The sequence below is a fragment of a genome, unplaced genomic scaffold, assembly GCF_019419815.1.
Source record: "Pyrus x bretschneideri cultivar Hongxiangsu unplaced genomic scaffold, Pyrus_bretschneideri_v1 Contig19, whole genome shotgun sequence".
NCBI classification, from domain to species: Eukaryota; Viridiplantae; Streptophyta; class Magnoliopsida; order Rosales; family Rosaceae; genus Pyrus; species Pyrus x bretschneideri.
The window spans coordinates 6,522,486-6,544,852 of record NW_025999490.1 but is presented as its reverse complement, the minus strand read 5'-3'; the positions used below and the strand labels follow the sequence as shown (position 1 = coordinate 6,544,852).

The 22,367-nt window shown below is 36.4% G+C and overlaps 4 protein-coding genes across 4 annotated transcripts; 2 read left to right on the top strand and 2 right to left on the bottom strand.

The window, feature by feature from the left end:
• Nucleotides 1-44: 44 nt before the first annotated feature.
• LOC103949437 (B-cell receptor-associated protein 31) lies at nt 45-2,451 on the bottom strand. Its single transcript, XM_009360589.3, has 2 exons — nt 2,008-2,451; nt 45-640 (listed from the first exon to the last, which is right to left on the bottom strand). The coding sequence occupies exons 1-2, from the start codon at nt 2,291-2,293 to the stop codon at nt 258-260; spliced, it is 669 nt and encodes a 222-aa protein (XP_009358864.2). The 5' UTR covers nt 2,294-2,451; the 3' UTR covers nt 45-257.
• Nucleotides 2,452-4,805: 2,354 nt separating this feature from the next.
• LOC103949525 (peroxisomal membrane protein PMP22) lies at nt 4,806-7,201 on the bottom strand. Its single transcript, XM_009360671.3, has 7 exons — nt 7,041-7,201; nt 6,642-6,740; nt 5,882-5,983; nt 5,701-5,776; nt 5,322-5,392; nt 5,142-5,227; nt 4,806-5,039 (listed from the first exon to the last, which is right to left on the bottom strand). The coding sequence occupies exons 1-7, from the start codon at nt 7,110-7,112 to the stop codon at nt 4,985-4,987; spliced, it is 561 nt and encodes a 186-aa protein (XP_009358946.2). The 5' UTR covers nt 7,113-7,201; the 3' UTR covers nt 4,806-4,984.
• A 4,919-nt stretch (nt 7,202-12,120) lies between these two features.
• LOC103944015 (probable F-box protein At4g22030) lies at nt 12,121-13,838 on the top strand. The gene has a single exon (XM_048582674.1). The coding sequence runs from the start codon at nt 12,211-12,213 to the stop codon at nt 13,483-13,485; it is 1,275 nt and encodes a 424-aa protein (XP_048438631.1). The 5' UTR covers nt 12,121-12,210; the 3' UTR covers nt 13,486-13,838.
• A 6,495-nt stretch (nt 13,839-20,333) lies between these two features.
• LOC103944035 (probable F-box protein At4g22030) lies at nt 20,334-21,864 on the top strand. The gene has a single exon (XM_048582693.1). The coding sequence runs from the start codon at nt 20,427-20,429 to the stop codon at nt 21,702-21,704; it is 1,278 nt and encodes a 425-aa protein (XP_048438650.1). The 5' UTR covers nt 20,334-20,426; the 3' UTR covers nt 21,705-21,864.
• Nucleotides 21,865-22,367: the final 503 nt, after the last annotated feature.

Here is a 22,367-nt window from a genome sequence, read left to right as displayed (position 1 = left end):
AGTTTGAAACAATAACGGTGATAGATTTGGACAGGCCTACAAAGTTTATCAAGACAAAATGGAATAATTGATCCATTCTACTTCAACACTCAATTTTTAGTTACATCAACCATACAAAGTGGTAAGCCTCTCTCTCTCCCCATAATTAGATAAATGACAAATTAAATGTAATAAATAAACCCATCTCAAAACACTCACAAAAAAACTTCTATGGAATTTCATAACAAATTAAAAATCTCAAAAGTGGGCAAAATCCCTTATGAATCTTTCTTGCTACCTAAACGTGACACTCTCCAGTCCAATGACTTCAACTGATTCTTTAACTTTTGGTTTTCTTCAAGTAAGCGGTCATACTCGAGAAGAAACCCTTCCGATTGTTTTCTTAGAGCAAGGACGTTGGACTCTGCAGTATGAACATCCTTTGTCTTTGTCTCGATTTCTGATTCTAGCTGTTTGAGTCTAGTCCGCAACGTAGCCATCTCATTCTCCGAAACTTTCATCTGATCCAAAATGCTAGATTTTCCATCCTCAGATCCTCTGTTCTGTTTCTTAAGGGCTTCCATACTCTTTCTGCGTATACGAAGTTCTCTAATGTAGTGGTGTAGTCTGTCTATCATAAGAGCAAGAAATAGGGAGCATCCTGCAAATGGGAGACACAAATGAGTCGATGACTAACAAAGACTTTGTCACTATCAGAGAGCAACAGGAAGTCATGAAACATGAAACACCCTGCTGAAATAAACATCTGGTAAACAGAAATTGTACCAATATAATCATAACATGCGTTATTAAGGCTAACCCGACTAGGTGATTATCTTTTATTGTCAGCAAACACAAGCTACTACACATATTGTCAAAAGGGGAGAAGGAGCATGAGAAACTGCTTGAAAATTAATCGAATATGTAGGACATGATCAGACTGGTTGCTTCTCATTTCATCCTCATCAAAAGGATGGGAAGGAGATCAAAAAGGAGTGAACAAAAAATAATTCAAACTCCATGAAGATTAGCTACTGTACAAACAAAGCACATATTTCTTCACTGGTTTTATTTAATATATCTAACTACTGATGACCTAATGAAAACCGAAAAATGCACTTAAGAAAGACTAAGGAATCCAGGACTCTAGCAGCAAACAAATTCTATGCTGATACAACCTATACGAACAATAGTGCAGCTGATATCACCAAATTGCTGTCTACAATATCAATACTATTTCCTGATAGAAGGACCTATAATTTTCCTTAACAAATTAAATTAGTATTAAGCCTCCAACTTAATTAAATGAAAAAATATCCCAGTTTCTTGCTTCTAAGGGCTGTATGGTGGTAAGTAGGCAGTAGGCACATTTCGGAGATTAACCATAGTCGGCAACAAGGTGAACAAGACACAAAATTCACCAGTAGCTCTGAAAATTACATCTCGAATTACAAAATGTTCCTCAACAACCGTAACATAGAGCATTCAAATTAAGTGATATATTTCGACCAGATTATGTGGCAGTATTGGGGAATATGAAACTACTTGTGAGCAATGAGCATACACAATTTTTGACGGACTGTGTATATAACTAATCTGAAAACCACTGAACTCAGAATCAGGTCACTATAACACCATAATGCCTCGAATTTGAGTTCTCAAAAACAGGTTCTCAGAAACAACAAATTAAGATCCAGAAAACCTAGTAAGTTACTTTCTCTTACAAGTTCGTGTCATCAATGAAACAGTGATTTGAGTATAGAAATGCAAAAAGTCACAATCTCTTATCACCCAATATCATTCCCAAATTAAAGAAACCACATTTCAATCACAACTCACAAAACAACAAAACATTAACAAGAACAAAAAAAACTTGCACATTCAAGAATTCCACACTAAAATCTAAGTATCAGAGACTATGTCACTAGAAGTCTAAAACCAAAAACCAAGAATTACCCAGATAGCAATTGAGTTCTAGAAATTAACCCACAACAAAAATTTTAAAAAAATCATAAAATTGAAAATTACCCATGAGAGTGGCGTCGAGAAGGTGCTTGATCATGAGGACCTGATCGGTGGGACTAAGAACAGCAGCTTTGTCGATCCGGCTCGCCCTGATCTTAACTATGCTGTAAACGTTGGTCATCACCACCACAAACACCGTCGCCGCCACCGTCTTCACCACGACGGGGCCGCGGCCGCGCTTGATCTGATCCAGCCCCAAAATCACCAGCTTCCTGAAGGGGGTCTTGAACAGAAACGCCAGTATCATAACCATTTCTGATAGAATCACTACGAACAGCAGCTGAATCATCTTTCTGGTGTTTTTGTTTAGGTGGGTAAGCAGAGTGTGTGAAAGTTGAAAGCTTCTGAAAGAATGCGTCGGTTTGGTTAGAAGAAGGACGAAAGAGGAGAAAATATTGTTGCGACAGAATTCAAAAAGGGCCAATTGGATTATTAGTCCCGTTCTGATGGGTTCACAGAAGATAGCTTATGTGCTAAGATAATTAAGATTTAAATACTTGTAGTAAAGTCGGTTGCTATTTACGTTTTTCATTAGAGAATTGTTATTAGTATTCTAAAAATTTCATTTGGTATTATAAATTTTTCATAATTAGAAAGAAAAATACATTTCTGAAGAGTGTAGAATGATATTTTTAGAGTGCTAATAATAATTTTATTTCATTAACTCTCTGTTAATTGTTAATACGTGAGCACAGGTTAAAACAAAATTTTCCAATAATTGTTAGCACGTGCAAATAATTAATGAGAAGTTGACAAAATTTTTAATTTTTGATCTAAATCTTAACAGACTTCACAACATGCGTTTAAATCATAATACGACAGGCTGACTAAAAAAACAATACATGTCTTGCATTTGTAATTCTTACTATATATAGGATGAAATAGTAAATTTATACTATATCATCTTCATTTGTTCCACAATTGGACGGTTGGAGTCATCATGGAAATCACGTTAGGTTAACCATCGAATCATAGATGCATCATGCCTTTTATTCTTGACTTTAATTTGCTTTTTTTTGGACAAAGTTGTTTTTACATTGCTAACTTGGAAAATTTTGGTAGTGTCCCTCTACACTCGCAACACTTTTCGACTTTAATTTAGTTACTTAGCTTCTAAACTTTAAAATTTAGTATGACATGATTCAAAATTATTATATTAATTAGGGAGGAGAAAAATTCATACCTTTTAATCTCTAATACAGTGCTGCTTAAATAGTCAAAAGTAACTCTCAATTTGATGAAAAGTTAGTTTATCTAACAAAAGTTAAGATTATAAAGACGTAAAACTAAATTGAAAGTCGAAAAGATAATTTTGAAGGAGATACAAAGTTTCAGGCTTTGATAAAATTCATGCTTATTGCTGATGGCTACATTTTTGAAGACAAACAAGGCAAAGCAACAATGGCGAAGGAAGGAGAACCGAACTCATAATCTCTGATGTCAAAATAAATGTTTTTAATTAACTAAGTTATAAACACTTCGATATTATATCTTAGTTTACACATTAGCTGGTTGGTGTGATAATCCAGGTTCATCATTAACGGCAGTTGGCGACCAAAATGGTTAACTGGCTTTTGGCCCTTGCTGATTGCCAGTAGTGTGTTTTTCAAGGAATCCATGGTGACAGATTAACAAATGAGTTGCCACTTGGGGAAAATAAATACGGCTGCTGTGGGGAGTGGGGAAGGTAACATGCCAACATGGCTACTGCAGCAAGCAGATGCCAAATTAATCATGAGCTGCAATTCCATTTGCATGCCTGTTCCTCTTTCCTCCACAAAGATATTGAACTCAAAACCGTAGTAATAGAATGGATTTGGGCCTAAAATTTTTCAAGTTTGATTTTGGGCTTTGAGACTATCTCCACCATTGTTTGATTTCATTATAGTGAAGAGCGTTAAGACGACTGATGTATAATTTTTGTTAGGTAGTGTTTTTCAAATACCTTTTTTTTACCTTTTATACACTCATGTTAATATTGTTTGTTGATTTCTTCAATTCAATCGACCCGACGGTCGAGAATGAGAGGGGTGTATGAGAAGTAAAAATGACCGTGTAGCTATCACTACCCTTTTTGTTTAGTTTAACTGTCTTAAAAGCACTAATTCAAAGTTGATGGTTGGATTCCTTCGTTAAATTATTTTAAAAAAAAAAGTCCAACCGTCAACTGTACATCATGTGGTTTACATAAGATGGTCTAAATGTTTGATTTTCCTAACATTTTCCTTTCTTCTGCAAACGCTCGTCATCTCTAATCACTCAAACCTTACCTACTTAACACACAAGTTCGTCAATTATCTTTCAAAATCCTTAATTATTTATGGTGTTTAATCTTTTATACATCTATATTTTATAATCGAAATATTTCAGTATCTTGTATTACAAGCATGACTTGGGGATGCGCACAATGTGTGATTAATTATTTATAGCGTTTAATCTTTTGAACATCCTAGCTAGTTACTCAGTATAGTTTGTAATCGAAATATTTCAATATCTTGTATTACAAGCATCTGACTTGGGGATGCACACAATGTGTGATTAGAACCATCCCAAAGTTAATTTTAGGCATGTTTATTTCAATAACAAAAACCAGTTCTCTAATCTTCCATGCTGAACACACCTAGATTTAATTTATAGTATGACATCCGCCAATCACGAAATTTGATGAGCTTTAATGTTTTCAGTTACACGACATTGTGCGATTAGCTTAGATACTATACTAGCATAGTGACATTCCCGTTGCATTCATGGCTATCCTCTTGGATTAGTAGCATGTCATTTCACACTTGTTAAGCAATAAATAATCGAAACTGATCACTCATTTATTCATTTAGAATATTTTCTAAAATATCCAGCATACATGAAAACGGGGATCCATGAATTATATCTAGCACATAGAGTTCATAATTGTTCAAGAGTTAACTAGAAAAACTCATAGGGACAACAATCATCTGAGGCCAATCTAAGAATTTCGTCGGTTTCACTTGGCCTTTGGTAGTGCCACAGATCTTGCCTGTAAATTTAGGAAAATTCCCCTGAAAAAAGAAAAGTACAAGCCAGTTTGTTAACGAATCAAGAAAGAATGAATTAAATGCATATTATACCAGCAAAATGGAGGTTAAGTTTATAGATCATACCAGCCAAAAGCAACCAAGCTGTGGAAGACGACGCGGAGGTGAAGTGGCACATACTGGTGATTTATCCACCCCAGAACAGGCCAGAACTGCATTTTGACCCATCAAAGTTTTACAGTTACGAAATCTTCTACATTTTCGTATATGTCCTAGCATAAATCATACAGAGACAGAACTATATACCGTCCACGATGTGTATTGCACTTTTGGGTAGTCCGACTTAATTTTACTTTTCACTTGCACCCAAGGTCTTCCTGTGTTTCACATCTTCGTTAGAAAATTAAGCAACAAAGTTCACACCATCTTTTACACTAACTGATACTAAACACTCATATCTGCCCCACGTGCTAGCGTGGGTCTTCCGGGCTGGCTTTCTTTGAAAATTTAAAAGTTGTTAGAGTGATGCATAATATTTTAATCTCATATTTAAGTACTACAACTTTTAGATCTTAAACAAACAAATCTTAGGGGATGATGGGTACTACTGCATTCCGACTGTATTTCTCACATGCCAACATATCAAACATAAACAAAATAATCGAAGGTTTTCACATGTACTTACCCTCCACAACCAACCCATAGTAAAGCATGAAAACCAAGTTATTCCATGGAGAAGCCGTCAGCTGCTCCACCAATACCTGAAAAAGTTTCACCAAGAATATTAGAATGGTCAATATGTTCTTCCACTTTTTCTTGGAGACAGGGGAAGGGAAAATGGGAGCATGAGGGAAAGTATAGCCTACCTTCTTTGCTACTGTTTTTGAATCCTTCTTCCCCTTGAAAATCTTATCTAGCATTGTATGCAGGAAATGCCCAAATGGTCCAAGATAAACAGCTCCGAGAAGCTGCGCTTAGAAATGCTAATCGTGTAAAATATATGCCACAGTAGTTATACACATTAAAACATCTTAGCAGATTAACAATTTTAGGGACAAGCATGAACTGTCTTAAAATGATAGTACTTATTCATCGAACCAAACTTCTTACAGACAACAAGAAAGTATATTATCACCCGTAATAATTGTAATTACTGCTGCTAGATGGTTTTTTTTTGGGGGGGGGGGGGGGGGGGGGGGGGGGGGGGGGGGGGGGGGGGGGGGGGGGACCATCATCTCCAACAGTAACGCTGCATATTTTGCATTTTCTCATGTTAGAGGCTTTAACCATCATGCCCCACTCAAACATTAAATGAGAGGGGAAGAAAAATTCCCAACTTTCACCGAAATTTTGGTACTAACTGATATTTAGGTTCAAGTCCATAACAAAACTAGTAGCCATTTTTTCGACAAGGGCATAAATTAGGTTCAAAAGATCGAACAATGTGTTTGTAGACATGTAAATTTATTTCGTGTTTACAGCGTTACACCAACTTTACTACTTTCAAAAATCCCCTCCTTCTTTCATATACAATATACCACACATACACAGATGAAAGAAACAAACTTGTGTAAAATCGGCAAACGCAGAAACCGCAAATAAAGATGGAATCCTAATGGACCTTACCACTTTGAGAAGAAGCCGTCTTATCTGAAGTTTCTGAATGCCAGTGAGCTTCTGAGACACTATGTCACTGATCGCCGACAAAACGCCCGCTGTAATTGCCTGTTCGGATAACAAACAAAATGATCATCAGCCTCAAATTCCCAATTAACAACTTGTTACACCATATTGCTCAGCTCGAAACACCAATTAACTACTAATCACAATTAAGGAATTTGAGCTGAAAATACATCATCTTTGAAAAATCCCAGATGAGAAAGCAACCAAAACACACAAAAAATTCAAGCTTTGGGGTTTTCCTCTACTTTCTCGGGAGCCAAACAGGGGTTTAAGAAGGAAAACGGAAATCATGATAACCCAAAAAAAGTGAGACATAATTTGATAAAAGGCATAGAATTTGACCTTGGTTCTGAGCGGATGATGCTGAAGCTGAAGCAAGTACTGCTGCAACCCCTTCTTTGCAATCGACCCCATGAGATTTTCTTCGTTACAAAGTCGTCCGATTTCTTGAGAGGAGCTGAAAAGAATGGATGCTTTACCTTTGAGAAATATATGGGGGAACTAATGGGAATAGGAAGTCAATGGGAATCGTCTCCTCTACCCGTCCCATACCTTTCTCATTTCCCTTTATTTTTATAAAAACATCAATATAAAAGGTTAGCGTAACTTAACCGTAACCACAGAAATAAAAGAGTATGAGAAATGTATGGAATGCATACCTTTCTCATTTCCCTTTATTTTTATAAAAACATCAATATAAAATGTTGACGTAACTTAATCGTGATCATAGAAATAAAAGATATGGGAAATGTATGAAATGGAAAGGACAGGCAATCCAGATCCTAATTAATGATACGCAACTGTTGGAAATCAGGACAGCTGTGAGAGTGACAGAGGTTCATGTGCTTGTGGGTCCCGCCTCGCCGAAGGGGAGAGCAGGGGGACGGAGTGCCCAACTGAGCCAACACTGTTGTGTTATTATAATGTCGTAATAATGCTTCGCATATTCTCCGTCTGCGGTTTAAGCAATCACTCAGCAACCATAAGCAGGCGAGGAGGCATCTTCTATCTCTTCTTTCAGGAAAACGGGTTCGAAGTGTGAGGTTGTCAAAAATGGGTTGCCGATTTTCAGCTTGAAATTATTGAAAAGTTAATTTTGGTCCAAATTAGAAAAATAAAAAACTTTATTTATTTCTACAAAAATAAAGATATCGAAAACAATGCAAATGATGGATTATCCTAATTAATAATTATTAGAATTTCATATTTCACTCATTATATCTCTGTGTACAAATCCCTCTAAGTGTACATTAGTGTAGAACAATGCTGATGTTAACAAAATATTGCAAACAATTATCAAACTTTTAATACAAACGATGTTTTTACTCTAAAAGGAGGGATAAAGATTTAACTCGAGACACAATGAATTGAAGAGGGAGATCATAACTATTAAAACAATCCACTGCTTATAACCTTTTTAATTAAAAATGATAGTAAAAAGGGTTAAGAAAAAACTTAATAATTACTAAAAATCGTATTTATTCATAATTGAAAAAAACAATGAAGACGTGCATCGCAATAATCTTCGATGAACAAATTAGGTGACTTGGAATTTTTGTGAAACTATTGCCATAGTTTAATTCATGACGTAAAAGTTGATATTCACAAATTGTCTTGAAAATGATAGCAAAAATGGGTTAAGGAAAATACTCAACTTCATTTTTTATATACAAATTAAAATTTGACATGTATCTATGACTATATTTTTTTTCTATTAAAATATTAATAATTTACTTTTATATATGCATATTACATTAGATTGTAATTTGTAGATAAAAGACATTCATAAGTTAATGAACTCAAAGCATGAAGTGCAAAGTTAAGCCACAAATTTAGGTGAACGAAACGTGAGTAGTGCAAGTTTTGCAAAAATATAACAATTAAGAGATAATTGCAGCAATGGTCTATGAACTTTAACTCAACTTTAGTTCATGAACTAAAAATTCGTGAGTATTGATCCCTGAATTGTTATAGTGTGAAACAATGGTTCTTTTAGCTAACCCATTCAAAACTTCTATCCATTTTTTCCCTTTAAACCTTTTATTTTGAATGAAGAATCTAATGGAGTTAGCCAAAATGAACATTGCTCCACATTATAACAAGTTTGGAAACTAAGGGGTGTGTAGTCAATTTGGATTTCAGAAGATTTTAAAAGACTTTTTACAAGTGACAGATTTCAAAAAATTTTAATAGATTCTATGATTTTATATAGATTTTGGCAAATTATAGATTTGTATTATAGATTTCTATGAATTTTTATGGATTTCAAAAGATTTTAACCTATACAAACTCCTGCCAAATGTTGCCATAGAGAAGAAAATGGCCAAGTTTTGCTATCGTGAAAATTGTTCTAATTCATGGCCCAAGTTTTGCTTACAATTTGGTAAGAACCATCAGCTCAAATATAATCGTTTGAATGCGACAGGGAAGAAAAGTACTCATGGCACTCATGGCAGGGAAGAAAAGTACTAATGGCAGGAATGCATAAACAACTTCCATTAAAGCAAATAAAGAGTCAGCTATGACTACTCTAATGAAAAAAAATGGAAGAGTGAGATTCCGCCATCTTCTATCTCTTGAGAAATTATTTATGTTTCAGACTGTTCTTTTCACATTCACTCTTGATGCAGATTTCTGATGAACGTGAAAAGAAATCGGTTGATGCCATCTTGAAAAACTGTTCTTCTTCTGTTTGAGACTGTTCCTCTTCTATCTATAAATGTGAAAAGAAATCAGAGGGGATGGAGTAAGATTCTTGATGCAATTTGGTATTTATATCACCCACCTTGAAATCCATCAAAATCCTTTTACAATTAAAATCCTAACTACCCCTAGGCCCTAGATTTGTACTGATTTTTTTAAATCATATTTGACTGCCCATAGATTTTGTTGTATTTTTTAAAATCTTACCAAATCTTAATTTGACTACACTATGATTTCAAAATCCTTTAAAATCATCTTATAAAATCCTGATTGACTACTTTTAGATTTTAAAGTCTATTAAAATCCTATCAAACCCTAATTTGACTACACCCCCTAATACTAACGGATTTTTACTTTAGGAATTAAAGCTCTAAGTGGGCCAAAATTCAAGATAATTGCTCTTATTTTCTCAACAAATTAAAGAAAAACAGAAGGAGGAGGATTGCATTTAGAAAATTAGAATCTGATACGTTGAGGCTTGAAAACTAGTAGTTGGGAGACCTCTTCAAGTCGCACGTCGATTATCAAAATTGACCGCTAAAAGACCAAGTGATGAAGAGAGACCTATTCAAATTGCAAGTAAATTGATAAAATTGACCAAAACAAAGAGTTGTCAGTTTTTTTAAATATTGCATTTGTGAGGGTGAATCAAATGCAATGGTGGACGAAATTTTGAAAAACATTTGAGCTATTATAATTTATAAATTTGTATATTTGGTCGTTAAACTTCTTCATTAAATAATATTGACAATGTTTTGTTTAGTCGAATGTGACATTTTTTTTTTGTCAAATAATTGTGATATATTATTGTAATATTACTTAAAAGATGATGCTCGAGAAAATGAGTTTGAAAATGATAGCAAATTGGGTCTAAAAAAGTAAAATAATTATAGATAAATAAAAACAGAAGGAGAAATATGATATTATAAAAAAGGATGAATCCGTGACACCGTTGTTATTTACACAATTTTTGACATATGTTTTGAGGGGCAAACTTTGTAATATATTTCAACGATCTGAACTGTCTATCTTTTAAGTTTCCCTTCAAAGATCAAATCTACCAAAAATCATTCAAATCTGAAATCATATGACTACATGACCGCTAGGTTTAGGATTTCTTTATGGAAATTAGTTTGTCAAATTTCTACATTACAAATGAATGTCTTAATGATTTTGACTTTGTTCATTTTGTTCCAAAAATAATCTATAAATGATGTTCTAAAAAATAGACGATAGAGATCGTTAAAACATATTATAGAGTAGATCCCACGAAAATATGATGTGAATAGAGACAGAAAGACCACTTCCATTTAGAGGTCAAAAACTTGTAAGTTGGACTTTAGATTATTAAGCCCAGTTGTCAAATAGAGTACAACGCAAGTAAACGTATCCTCTAATCACTATACATTAGCGGTGAACACATGTAATGTTTTGGTTTACTCCTTTTATATTTGTGTTAATTAATCAACATATAAAACACTATAAAAACGAGAAACGGTATATCATTTTACTAAATATTTAAGTATCAAAATCCCTCCTAAACTATCACTAAAGTATCTCTTTACCATATGTTTTTGCAATTGTATCACTTTATCTAATATCATTTTGTATATCACATAACACCAGTTTGCAAAATTCGTCAATTAACGAATAACTTCTGCTCCACAATATGGCATGATATTAATAATATGAATGACATTTTGATGATATATTAAGTATCTCATATTAATAAAAAAATTAATTAATTAGTTAACACACGGAGTTGATGAACTACGGTAATGTGAATTACAAATTGAAAGTTTAGAGAGGAAAAGTGATACAGTTGCAGAAGGAGAGGATGAAGCCATACTTTTGAAATACTTGGTGGTGCATTTTGATAGTTAAGCATTTTACTAACGTAATGTTGATTGAGCAGTGTTAATCGTGTCGACATCAAGGTTTATATTAATATAAGTTTTCAGTCGTGTAATGTATGTTGTATGAAATTCTTGTTATAGTTCTGACTCTCCTTTTGATCTTGTTCTTTGATGTATTCGGCGATAGACTAAACTTCACAAATTAGAGAATAACTTGAAATACACAAGATTTATAATAGTTAGGCAAGACTTTTGCCGACGTCCAAATGTGATTTCTCTTAGTATAGAAATCACGGCTTCCTTATTAATAAAGCATACAATCCTTTTGCAAATCCTAAACTAATCCCTCTCCTCTCGGTTGTCTCGGGCTTTTCTCTCTCTTGTTTCTAGCTTTGCCGCACCCTATTTGTACGTATAGGATGTGGTTTACATGCTTACTCCTTGTTAAGTTTCCTACTCTAAGTGGGATAGGAAAATACACTTTCTTTTCTTTTTCCAATTGTACTTCTCTAATTCCCGCTCTAAATTGTAAAAGGCAACTTAATTATTTTCTAATATAATTTTAAACAAAATAGGATACTAATGTTGACAAGCTAAATTTCGAACAATTCTTACCCATGCTAATACTATACGTGTGTGCATGAAGACGAGAGAGAGAACGAGTGAAGGCAATGCAAAATAGTGGACCAAATATTGAAGAGGAAAATTAAAAATAAGGGAATGGGTCACGCTGCAGGATCAGGTCAGCCAATAAACCAAGTCCAGTCAATATTTCCAAATTTGACCCCTTCTTACCTTTTCAGTTTTCAGCTCTCCCGCATATAAATACCCACCACATCCCACCCTCTTCTTCCATTCCCAACCCCTCTCCTTCTACTACTCCAAACTGAAAACCCACCTGAGATCCTCTGCTCTCGACACTCTTAACAAAACACAGCACCCCAACCAATCAAATGGCTTCCCTCCAAACTTCATCTCCTGTCTTCTCTTCTCCCTCATGTCGTTCTTCCTCAAACAGAACCATATATGCCCCCATTCATGCCCGCAAGCTCCCAAGAGTCCGCTTCGCTGACCTGAAACAAACCACGAAGCTCGTCCTCCAAGGTCTCCAGTTGAAGGAACAAGTTCTGCAACAGGAAAACACCGATTTGTATAGCAACAATCACTCTGCAGAAGCAGCAGCTCCTACAGCTTCCACAACTCAGCTCTACGCGCTCTTAGAGGCTGTGGTGGACAGAGTGGAGATGCACGCGAACATCGGCGACCAGCGCAATAACTGGAACGCACTCTTACTTAGCTCTATCAACATGATCACTCTCTCCGCTTCCCTAATGGCCGGAGTTAATGCAGCTGCTGGAACGTCCGTTTTGGCATTGAACATTTCATCGGCTATTTTGTTTTCCGTAGCTACCGGAATGCTGCTTATCATGAACAAGATCCAGCCTTCGCAGCTCGCAGAGGAGCAGCGCAATGCTACGAGGTTGTTCAGGCAGCTCCAGAGCGAAATTGAGACGGTGTTTGCTCTTCGTGATCCTACTGAGAAAGATGTGAAGGAGACAATGGAGAAGGTTTTGGCTCTTGACAAAGCTTACCCTCTTGCGTTGCTCGGTGCCATGCTCGAAAAATTCCCCAAAAAATTGGAGCCGACTGTTTGGTGGCCTAGAAATGTTGTTCAATCTCAAAATCCAAGGAAACCGAAATCCCAGATGGGAAATAATGTGAATGGATGGAGTGAAGAACTTGAAAGGGAAATGAGAGAAATTATTCAAGTTGTGAAGAACAAGGACCTTGAAAACTATGTGAGATTAGGAAGCTCAGTCGTATTAAAGACCAACAAGATTTTGGCAGTTTTGGGCCCTGTGCTTACTGGGATCGCGGCTGTTGGATCCGCTTTTGTAGGCCATGGATCAGCCACTGTCGCAGTTGCAACAGTGGCTGCAGGCTCTTTGGCTAGCGCAGTGAATGCTTTTCAGCATGGCGGGCAAGTAGGGATGGTGTTTGAGATGAATAGGAACTGCGCCGGCTTCTTCAACAAGTTGGAGGATTCAATTGAAGCAACACTTGGAGAACAAGACTGGGAGAAGAGAGAAAATGGGGTGGTTTTTGAAATGAAGGTTGCAATGCGGTTGGGAAGAAGCTTGGAACAGCTCAGAGAACTTGCATCGAAATCAGCTTTGTATCGTTCGAACGGAGAACCCATAGACGAATTCGGTTGCAAGCTTTTCTAATTAGTGTAAGAGTATAAAGAATGGTTAGGATCATGCCACTTGTCATAAGATTGTAGACCTAAGTTGGTTAGTTAGCTAGAGACTTGGTTCTCTATATATACATCGGATCAGGATCCCCTCCTGATCTAAGGATGAGGCCGTTGGATGAAAATCCAACGACTATAATTATTATAACTTTAAAGGGACCCCCTTGTTTGTAGCCGTTGGATTTCCATCCAACGGCCCACATTTCTTGGTCATGAGGATCCCCATACAAAGATCAGGAGAGGATTCTGATCCATATACATCAATGTAATAGCTTCTATAGTAAGAAATGAAAGCATAACAGATTAATGCAATACTTCTCTCTTTAAGATTCTCTCTCACTCTTCTTCTTCGATCTCTCTTTCTCTCTAGTTCTTGAAACCCTAGCTATCTTTCTAAATCTTCTTACATTAACATGGTATCACTCACCATTGATGCTTACGTTGCAATCTCCGATCCTCTGGCTGCTTCCGCTCATCTTCTCCGTCTGTAATTCTCCAATCTGGTATTCTTCTTTGTCAACAACTTCTAGGGTTTTTGCCATTCTTGATCTTCTTGTGCACACCAGGTTTTGTAATTTTTCCTCTGTTATAAATCTTTTCATTTTGCTACAGCAACTATGGTGACTGCATCACAATTACAAATTTTACAATCTCCGATCACTGGTCTTATTTCTATAATCTCTACATCTGTGAATGTGAAGCTTGATGATTCTAATTACTTGAATTGGCAATTTCAAATGCATTTGTTATTGAGGGCCACGAAATCTTGGGTTTTGTTGATGGATCGTATGTTTGTCCCCCTCGATATGTTACTGGTTATGCTAATTCTGATGGTTCTGGTCTTGCTGCTGCAAATTGTTCTTCTCAATCTGAGAATGAAGACTATATTGTTTGGAAGATGCACAATCGTGCTCTTATGCAGTTGATCACTGCTACTTAGTCTCCAGTAGCAATTTCATGTGCCATTGGTAGCACCAGTGCCTATGATCTGTGGACTCGATTAAAGGAACAATTTTCGGCTGTCTCTCGGACTAGTATAATTCAACTTAAGTCGAATCTTCAGACTATTTGAAAGGGTTCGAATTCGATGTCTCAATATTTGCAACGTATTAAGGAAGCTAGGGATTATTTGTCTGCTGCTGCGGTCACTTTTGCAGATGAGGATATTGTTATACTTGCCTTCAATGGCTTACCTCCAAAATATAATACCTTCCGTAGTGTTATAAGAGGTCGTGAAAATGTTATTTCTCTCAAGGAATTTAAGGTACAATTGCTTGCTAAGGAGCTTATTGTTGATAGCAATGTGAACTCACAGATTCTCACTGCCATGATTGCTAACAATTCTAGTCCTCAATCTCCCACAGCTCAACCTCGATCTGGAAGTTCAGGTCTTGGTTTCTCAGGTCACACTAATGGTTTCAATAGTGGTTATTCTGGTTCTTCATGAGGGTATCGATCTTTTACCAACAAGAAGGCAAAGGCAAATTTCATCAAGGGTATAGGTATCTTAATCCTAATTCTCGACAACAATTTCACACTACTTTTCCTAATTCGAACCCTGGTGTTCTTAGTCTTTCTCCACCACAGTACTTTGGTCTTCATACCACACCATAGGTTCCTTGTCAACTGTGTAATACATTTGGTCACACGACTCCATTCTGTAACTCAAAACAAATGGATAGGCAAGGTTGTAACATCTGTGGTAAAACAAATCACACTACCTGGTATTGATTCTTTAATGACAAAGGGCCTAATTTTGGTGGTCCACGTCATTCTACATCAACTACGACTACATATGCTCCTTCTACACCAACATTTTCACCTTAGTCTCATATGCAAGCTATGCACATAGTCACTTCTCAATCATCCCCAACTTCCACATCTCATCATCAATCACAGATTTAGATTACTGACTCGGGTGCTACAAATCATATGACATCATACCTTAGTAACTTGTCACTGGCTTTTCCTTATCCTACAAATAAGACCGTGCAAACTGCAAATGGTGAAGGTTTACAAATATCTCACATTGGTAGCTCCATTATTCAAACACTCGTGCATCCAATAAAATTCAATTATGTTCTCTATGTGCCTAGACTTTCAAGTAACTTGTTATCAGTTCACAAAATTTGTCTTGATAACAATTGTTGGTTAATATTTGATGCTTATTGCTTCTGGATTCAGGACAAGGCCACATGGAGGATATTATACAAAAGACTATGCAATAATGGACTCTATCCCATCTCTTCACCCGTTCGTCATCACTCATTACACAGTTCAGGCACTCCCAAAGCTTCTGCATTTCTTGGTCAGATTGTTAGTTCTAATCTCTAGCATAGTAGGTTAGGTCGTCCTACTAATAACATAGCCAAAATAATGCTGCATATGTCTTCCATTTCTTGTACAAAAGATGATGTCCCATTGATGTGTCATGGTCTGCCTTTTCAATCTAGTGATCATAAATCTGTAATTCCTTTTGCAACTGTACACAGTGACCTTTGGGGTCCTTCTCCATGTAATTCCATTTATGGCTATAAATACTACGTGACTTTTATTGATGAGTGCACTCGATATTGTTGGTTGTTTCCCTTTGTCAACAAGTCAGACTTCTTTGAAACCTTTGTTGTTTTTTATTCTTTTGTACAAACTCAATTCTCGGTGTCTATCCAAATATTACAAACTAATGGTGGTGGAGAGTATAACAGTGCTAAACTTCAATATTTCCTTCATAGTAAAGGCATTACACATCATAAGTCTTGCCCACATATACCAGAACAAAACGGTTTGGCTGAAAGGAAACACATGCACATTATTGAAACCACTGTCACACTTTTACAATCTGCAAAATTACCCTCTCATTTCTAGTCTTTTTCTTGTCAAGTAGTTGTGTATGTTATCAATTGTATGCCTGCTCCTATCTTGAAGAATTGTTCACCTTTTGAGGCTCTATTTGGAGCCCCCTACCTCAACTCATCTTCGAGTCTTTGGTTGTTCTTGCTTTCTATTATTGAGACCTTACATCAAAACAAAGTTACAACCTAAAACCACAGAATGTGTTTTCCTTAGGTATGGCTCAAAGTACAAGGATTTTATATGTTTTGATGTCTTAACGGGTAGAATTTATATATCTCGACATGTTGTCTTTAATGAGTCTAGATTCCCATATCCTCATTTGATTGTGAAACATACATCCACACCTGTCCAGGTATCTTTACCTCAGTCTTTACCTTCATATCATGTACCTGATATGAATAACATCTTAGTTCAGCTTCCAATTACATTCACCATCACCATCTATGTCATCAAATAGTGTCATCTCTTCATCATCAGTTTCATTGTCTCCTTCATACATAACTTCTTCTTCTGTATCAGTACTATCCCCTAGTACGTTGTCATCACCAGAGAATGTTACATCTCTGTCCATTAATGCACTTGCAAGTTCTTCACAATTACTCCCTGTGGATCCTGAGTTTAGTTCTGATCTCCTTCAAGTGGTATTGCCTATAGCACCACTTAATTTGAATGATATTATTATCTTTGGGAGTTCTACTTTCTCTATTCAGCAAGTCATTCAATCTTTGACAACTGAATTCGATATCAAGGACTTGGAAGAGCTGCATTACTTTCTAGGGATTCAGATTACCAAAATTGATCAAGGTTTATTCTTGTCACAGTCAAAGTATATCCAAGATTTATTGGAGAAGGTTGAAATGATGGATTGCAAGGCATGTGACACTCCATGTATTCCATACAATAGACTATTGAAAGATGATGGTATTCCATACAACAATCCAACAATATATAAAAGCATCATTGGAGCTTTACAGTATCTTACTTTCACTCGGCTTGATATTGCTTTCTTAGTTCATTAAGTTTGCCAATTTCTGCAGTCTCCAATGGTGTTTCATTTCATAGCAGTGAAACGTATTCTACGATATCTCAAGGGTACCTTATCATTTGGTCTCTCTTATACTCGGGGTGCTTCGTCATTAAAAACTTTTAGTGATGCAGACTGGGTTGAGGACCATAATGATAATCCGGTCAACTACTGGCATGGTTGTCTTTTTGGGTAATAATCCTATTTCGTGGTCCTCTAAGAAGCAAAACACGGTTTCCAGGTCATCTACAGAGGCTGAGTATAGAGCTATGTCAACCATAGCTCCTGAGCTTGACTGGATTCAACAATTGTTACAGTTCATGCATGTTAAATCTCGTGATGCTCCTGTGCTTTTCTGTGATAATCTTTCTGCCATTGCATTGTCGTTCAACCCTGTTCATCATCAACAGATAAAGCATATTGAGATTGATGTGAACTTTGTCCGTGAACGAGTTGCTAAGAAGACACTACTAGTTCAGTTTGTTTCATCTTGGGAACAATTTGCATATATACTCACTAAAAGTCTCAGTGCTCCTCTATTTCGCTCTCATTGCTTCAACCTTATGCTTGGTTCCTCCAAGACATGGGTTTGTGGGGGGATGTAGGAGTATAAAGAATGGTTAGGATCATGCCACTTGTCATAAGATTGTAGACCTAAGTTAGTCAGTTAGCTAGAGACTTGATTCTCAATGTATACATCAATGTAATAGCTTCTACAGTAAGAAATGAAAGCATAACAGATTAATGCAATACTTCTTTCTCTAAGATTTTCTCTCACTCTTCTTCTTCGATCTCTCTTTCTCTCTAGTTCTTGAAACCCTAGCCTACATTAACAATTAGTTCATCAGATTTTGTACAAACATAACAAAAGGAAAAATTATTTGATTCTTTAGTTACTTGTAGAATCTAACAATTCATTTGATTCTTTGTACAATGATGTAACATAAACAATTTAGTGTTAGCACTCAAAGTTCTCACACTACAATTTGTTTCTTTTGTCGAATTAAGCTTTGTTTAGCGTTAAACAACTGCGGTTTGCGCTTAATTAGTATTTATTGAAAACAAAATTTTATGACCTTGTTGAGAGAGGGAGTTTTGAGTTTAGTAGTTGAACAAAATAAAGTCGTTTTCAACCTAGTTGAATGTTTTAATGAAATGCCAGTTCGTACCAAAAATATATTACAAAGTTTGCCCCACAAAACATGTGACCACATGACCACTATATCTGAACCATCTATCTTTTAAATTTTCCCTCAAAGATCAAGTCTACAAAAAATCACTCAAATCTGAAATCATGTGACCACATGACTGCTGGGTTTAGGATTTCTTTATTGAAATTAGTTCGTCAACTTTCTTCACTACAAATGAATGTCTTAATAATTTTGAATTTGTCTATTTTGTTCCAAAAATAATCTATGAATAATATTCTAAAAGATAGATGGTACAATTCGTTAAAACATATTGTAGAGTAGGTCCCATAAAAATACCATGCAGGTGAACAGAGACAGAATGACCACTTCAATTTAGAGGTCAAAAACTTGTAAGTTGGACTTTAGATTATCAAACCAAATTGTTAAATAGAGTACAACGCAAGTAAACGTATCCTCTAATCACTATACATTATTAGCGGTGAACACAGGTAATGTTTTGGTTTACTACTTTTATATTTTTGTTAATTAATCAACTTGTAAAACACTATAAAGACGAGAAACAGTATATCATTTTACTAAATATTTAATTTTCAAAATGCATCCTAAACCATCACGAACGTATCTCTTTACCGTATGTTTTTGCGACTGTATCACTTTATCTAATAGCATTTTGTATCTCACATAACACCAGTTTGCAAAATTCGTCAATTAACGAATAACTTTTGCTCCGCGATATGGCATGATATTATTAATATGAATGACATTTTGATGATATAGTGTCTCGTATTAATACCAAAAAAAAAAAAAAAAAAAAAAAAAAGTTAACACACGGAGTTGATGAACTATGGTAATGTGAATTACAAATTGAAAGTTTAGAGGGGAAAAGTGATACAGTTGCAAAACGAGAGGATGAAGCCATACTTTTGAAATACTTGATGGTCATTTTGATAGTTAAGCATTTTACTAAGGTAATGTTAATTGAGCAGTATTAATCGTATTGTTTTAGTTGTTCCATATTAGGGTTGTCGGGTAATGTATGTTGTATAAAATTTTTGTTATACTTTTGACTCTCTTCTGGATCTTGTTCTTTTATGTATCCGGCAATAGACTAAACTTAGCAAATTAGCGAATAACTTGAAATACACAAGATTTATACTGATTATATAGAACTTTTGCTTATGTCCAGTTGTGATTTCTCTTAGTACATGAATCACGGCTTCTTTGATTAATAATAAGGCATACAATACTTTTGCAAACCCTACACTAATCCCTCTTCTCTCGGCTGTCTCGAGCTTTTCTCTCTCTTATTTTTAGCCTTGCAGCACCCTATTTATAAGTATAGGGGTGTGGTTTACATGTCTACTTCTTGTTAAGTTTCCTATTCTATGTGGAATAGAAAAATACATTTTCTTTCTTTTTTCAATTGTACTTCTCGGATTCCCACTCCAAATTGTAATTAAATTGTAAACAGAAACTTAATTCTTTCCTAATACAATTTTAAACAAAATAGGATACTAAAGTCGACGAGCTAACTTTCGAACAATTCTTACCCATGCTAATACTATACATGTGTGCATGAAGACGAGAGAGAGAACGAGTGAAGGCAATGCAAAATAGTGGACCAAATATTGAAGAGGAAAATTAAAAAAAGGGAATGGGTCACGCTGCAGGATCAGGTCAGCCAATAAACCAAGTCCAGTCAATATTTCCAAATCTGACCCCTTCTTCCCTTTTCAGTTTTCCGCTCTCCTGCATATAAATACCCGCCACATCCCACCCTCTTCTTCCATTCCCAACCCCTCTCCTCCTACTACTCCAAACTGAAAACCCACCTGAGATCCTCTGCTCTCGACACTCTTAACAAAACACAGCACCCCAACCAATCAAATGGCTTCCCTCCAAACTTCATCTCCTGTCTTCTCTTCTCCCTCACGTCGTTCTTCCTCAAACAGAACCATAAATGCCGCCATTCATGTCCGCAAGCTCCCAAGAGTCCGCTTCGCTGACCTGAAACCAACCACGAAGCTCGTCCTTGAAGGCCTCCAGTTGAAGGAACAAGTTCTGAAACACGAAAACACCGATTTGTATGGCAACAATCACTCTGCAGCAGCAGCAGCAGCAGCTCCTACAGCTTCCACAACTCAGCTCTACGCGCTCTTAGAGGCGGTGGCGGACAGAGTGGAGATGCACGCGAACATCGGCGAGCAGCGCAATAACTGGAACGCACTCTTACTTAGCTCTATCAACATGATCACTCTCTCCGCTTCCCTAATGGCCGGAGTTAATGCAGCTGCTGGAACGTCCGTTTTGGCATTAAACATTTCATCGGCTATTTTGTTTTCCGCAGCTACCGGAATGCTGCTTATCATGAACAAGATCCAGCCTTCGCAGCTCGCAGAGGAGCAGCGCAATGCTACGAGGTTGTTCAGGCAGCTCCAGAGCGAAATTGAGACGGTGTTTGCTCTTCGCGATCCTACTGAGAAAGATGTGAAGGAGACAATGGAGAAGGTTTTGGCTCTTGACAAAGCTTACCCACTTCCGTTGCTCGGTGCCATGCTCGAAAAATTCCCCAAAAAATTTGAGCCGGCCGTTTGGTGGCCTAGAAATGTTGTTCAATCTCAAAATCCAAGGAAACCGAAATCCCAGATGGGAAATAATGTGAATGGATGGAGTGAAGAACTTGAAAGCGAAATGAGAGAAATTATTCAAGTTGTGAAGAACAAGGACATTGAAGACTATGAGAGATTAGGAAGCTTGGCATTAAAGACCAACAAGATTTTGGCAGTTTCGGGCCCTGTGCTTACTGGGATCGCGGCTGTTGGATCCGCTTTTGTAGGCCATGGATCAGCCACTGCCGCGGTTGCAGCAGTGGCTGCAGGCTCTTTGGCTAGCGCAGTGAATGCTTTTCAGCATGGCGTGCAAGTAGGGATGGTGTTTGAGATGTATAGGAACTGCGCCGGCTTCTTCAACAGGTTGGAGGATTCAATTGAAGCAACACTTGGAGAACAAGACTGGGAGAAGAGAGAAAATGGGGTGGTTTTTGCAATGAAGGTTGCAATGCAGTTGGGAAGAAGCTTGGAGCAGCTCAGAGAACTTGCATCGAAATCAGCTTTGTATCGTTCGAACGGAGAACCCATAGACGAATTCGGTTGCAAGCTTTTCTAATTAGTTCATCAGATTTTGTACAAACATAACAAAAGGGAAAAATTCTTTGATTCTTTTAGTTACTTGTAGAATCTAGCAATTCATTTGATTCTTTGTACGATGAAAGTAACATAAAAAATTTAGTGTTTGCACTCAAATTTTGCACACTAAAATTTGTTTCTTTCGTCGAATTAAGCTTTGTTTAGCGTAAAGCAAGCGCTTAGTTAGTATTTATTGAAAACAAAATTTTATGTCCTTGTTTAGAGAGGGAGTTATGAGTTTAGTAGTCGAACAAAATAAAGCTGTTTGCAGCCCCGTTAAATATTTCAACGGAATGCCAGTTTGTACCAAAAATATATTACAAAGATCTGAACCGTATATGTTTTAAGTTTTCCCTCAAAAATCAAGTCTACCAAAAATTACTCAAATATGAAATCATGTGACCACATAAACATTGGGTTTTGGATTTTTTATAGAAATTAGTTTTTTAATTTTCTTCACTACAAATGAATGTCTTAATAATTTTGAATTTGTCTATTTTGTACAAATAATGATCTATGAATGATGTTCTAAAAGATAGACGGTACAACTTGTTAAAACATATTGTAGAGTAGGCCCTACAAAAATACCATGCTGGTGAATAGAGACAGAAAGAGTCAAAGACCACTTCAATTTAGAGGTCGA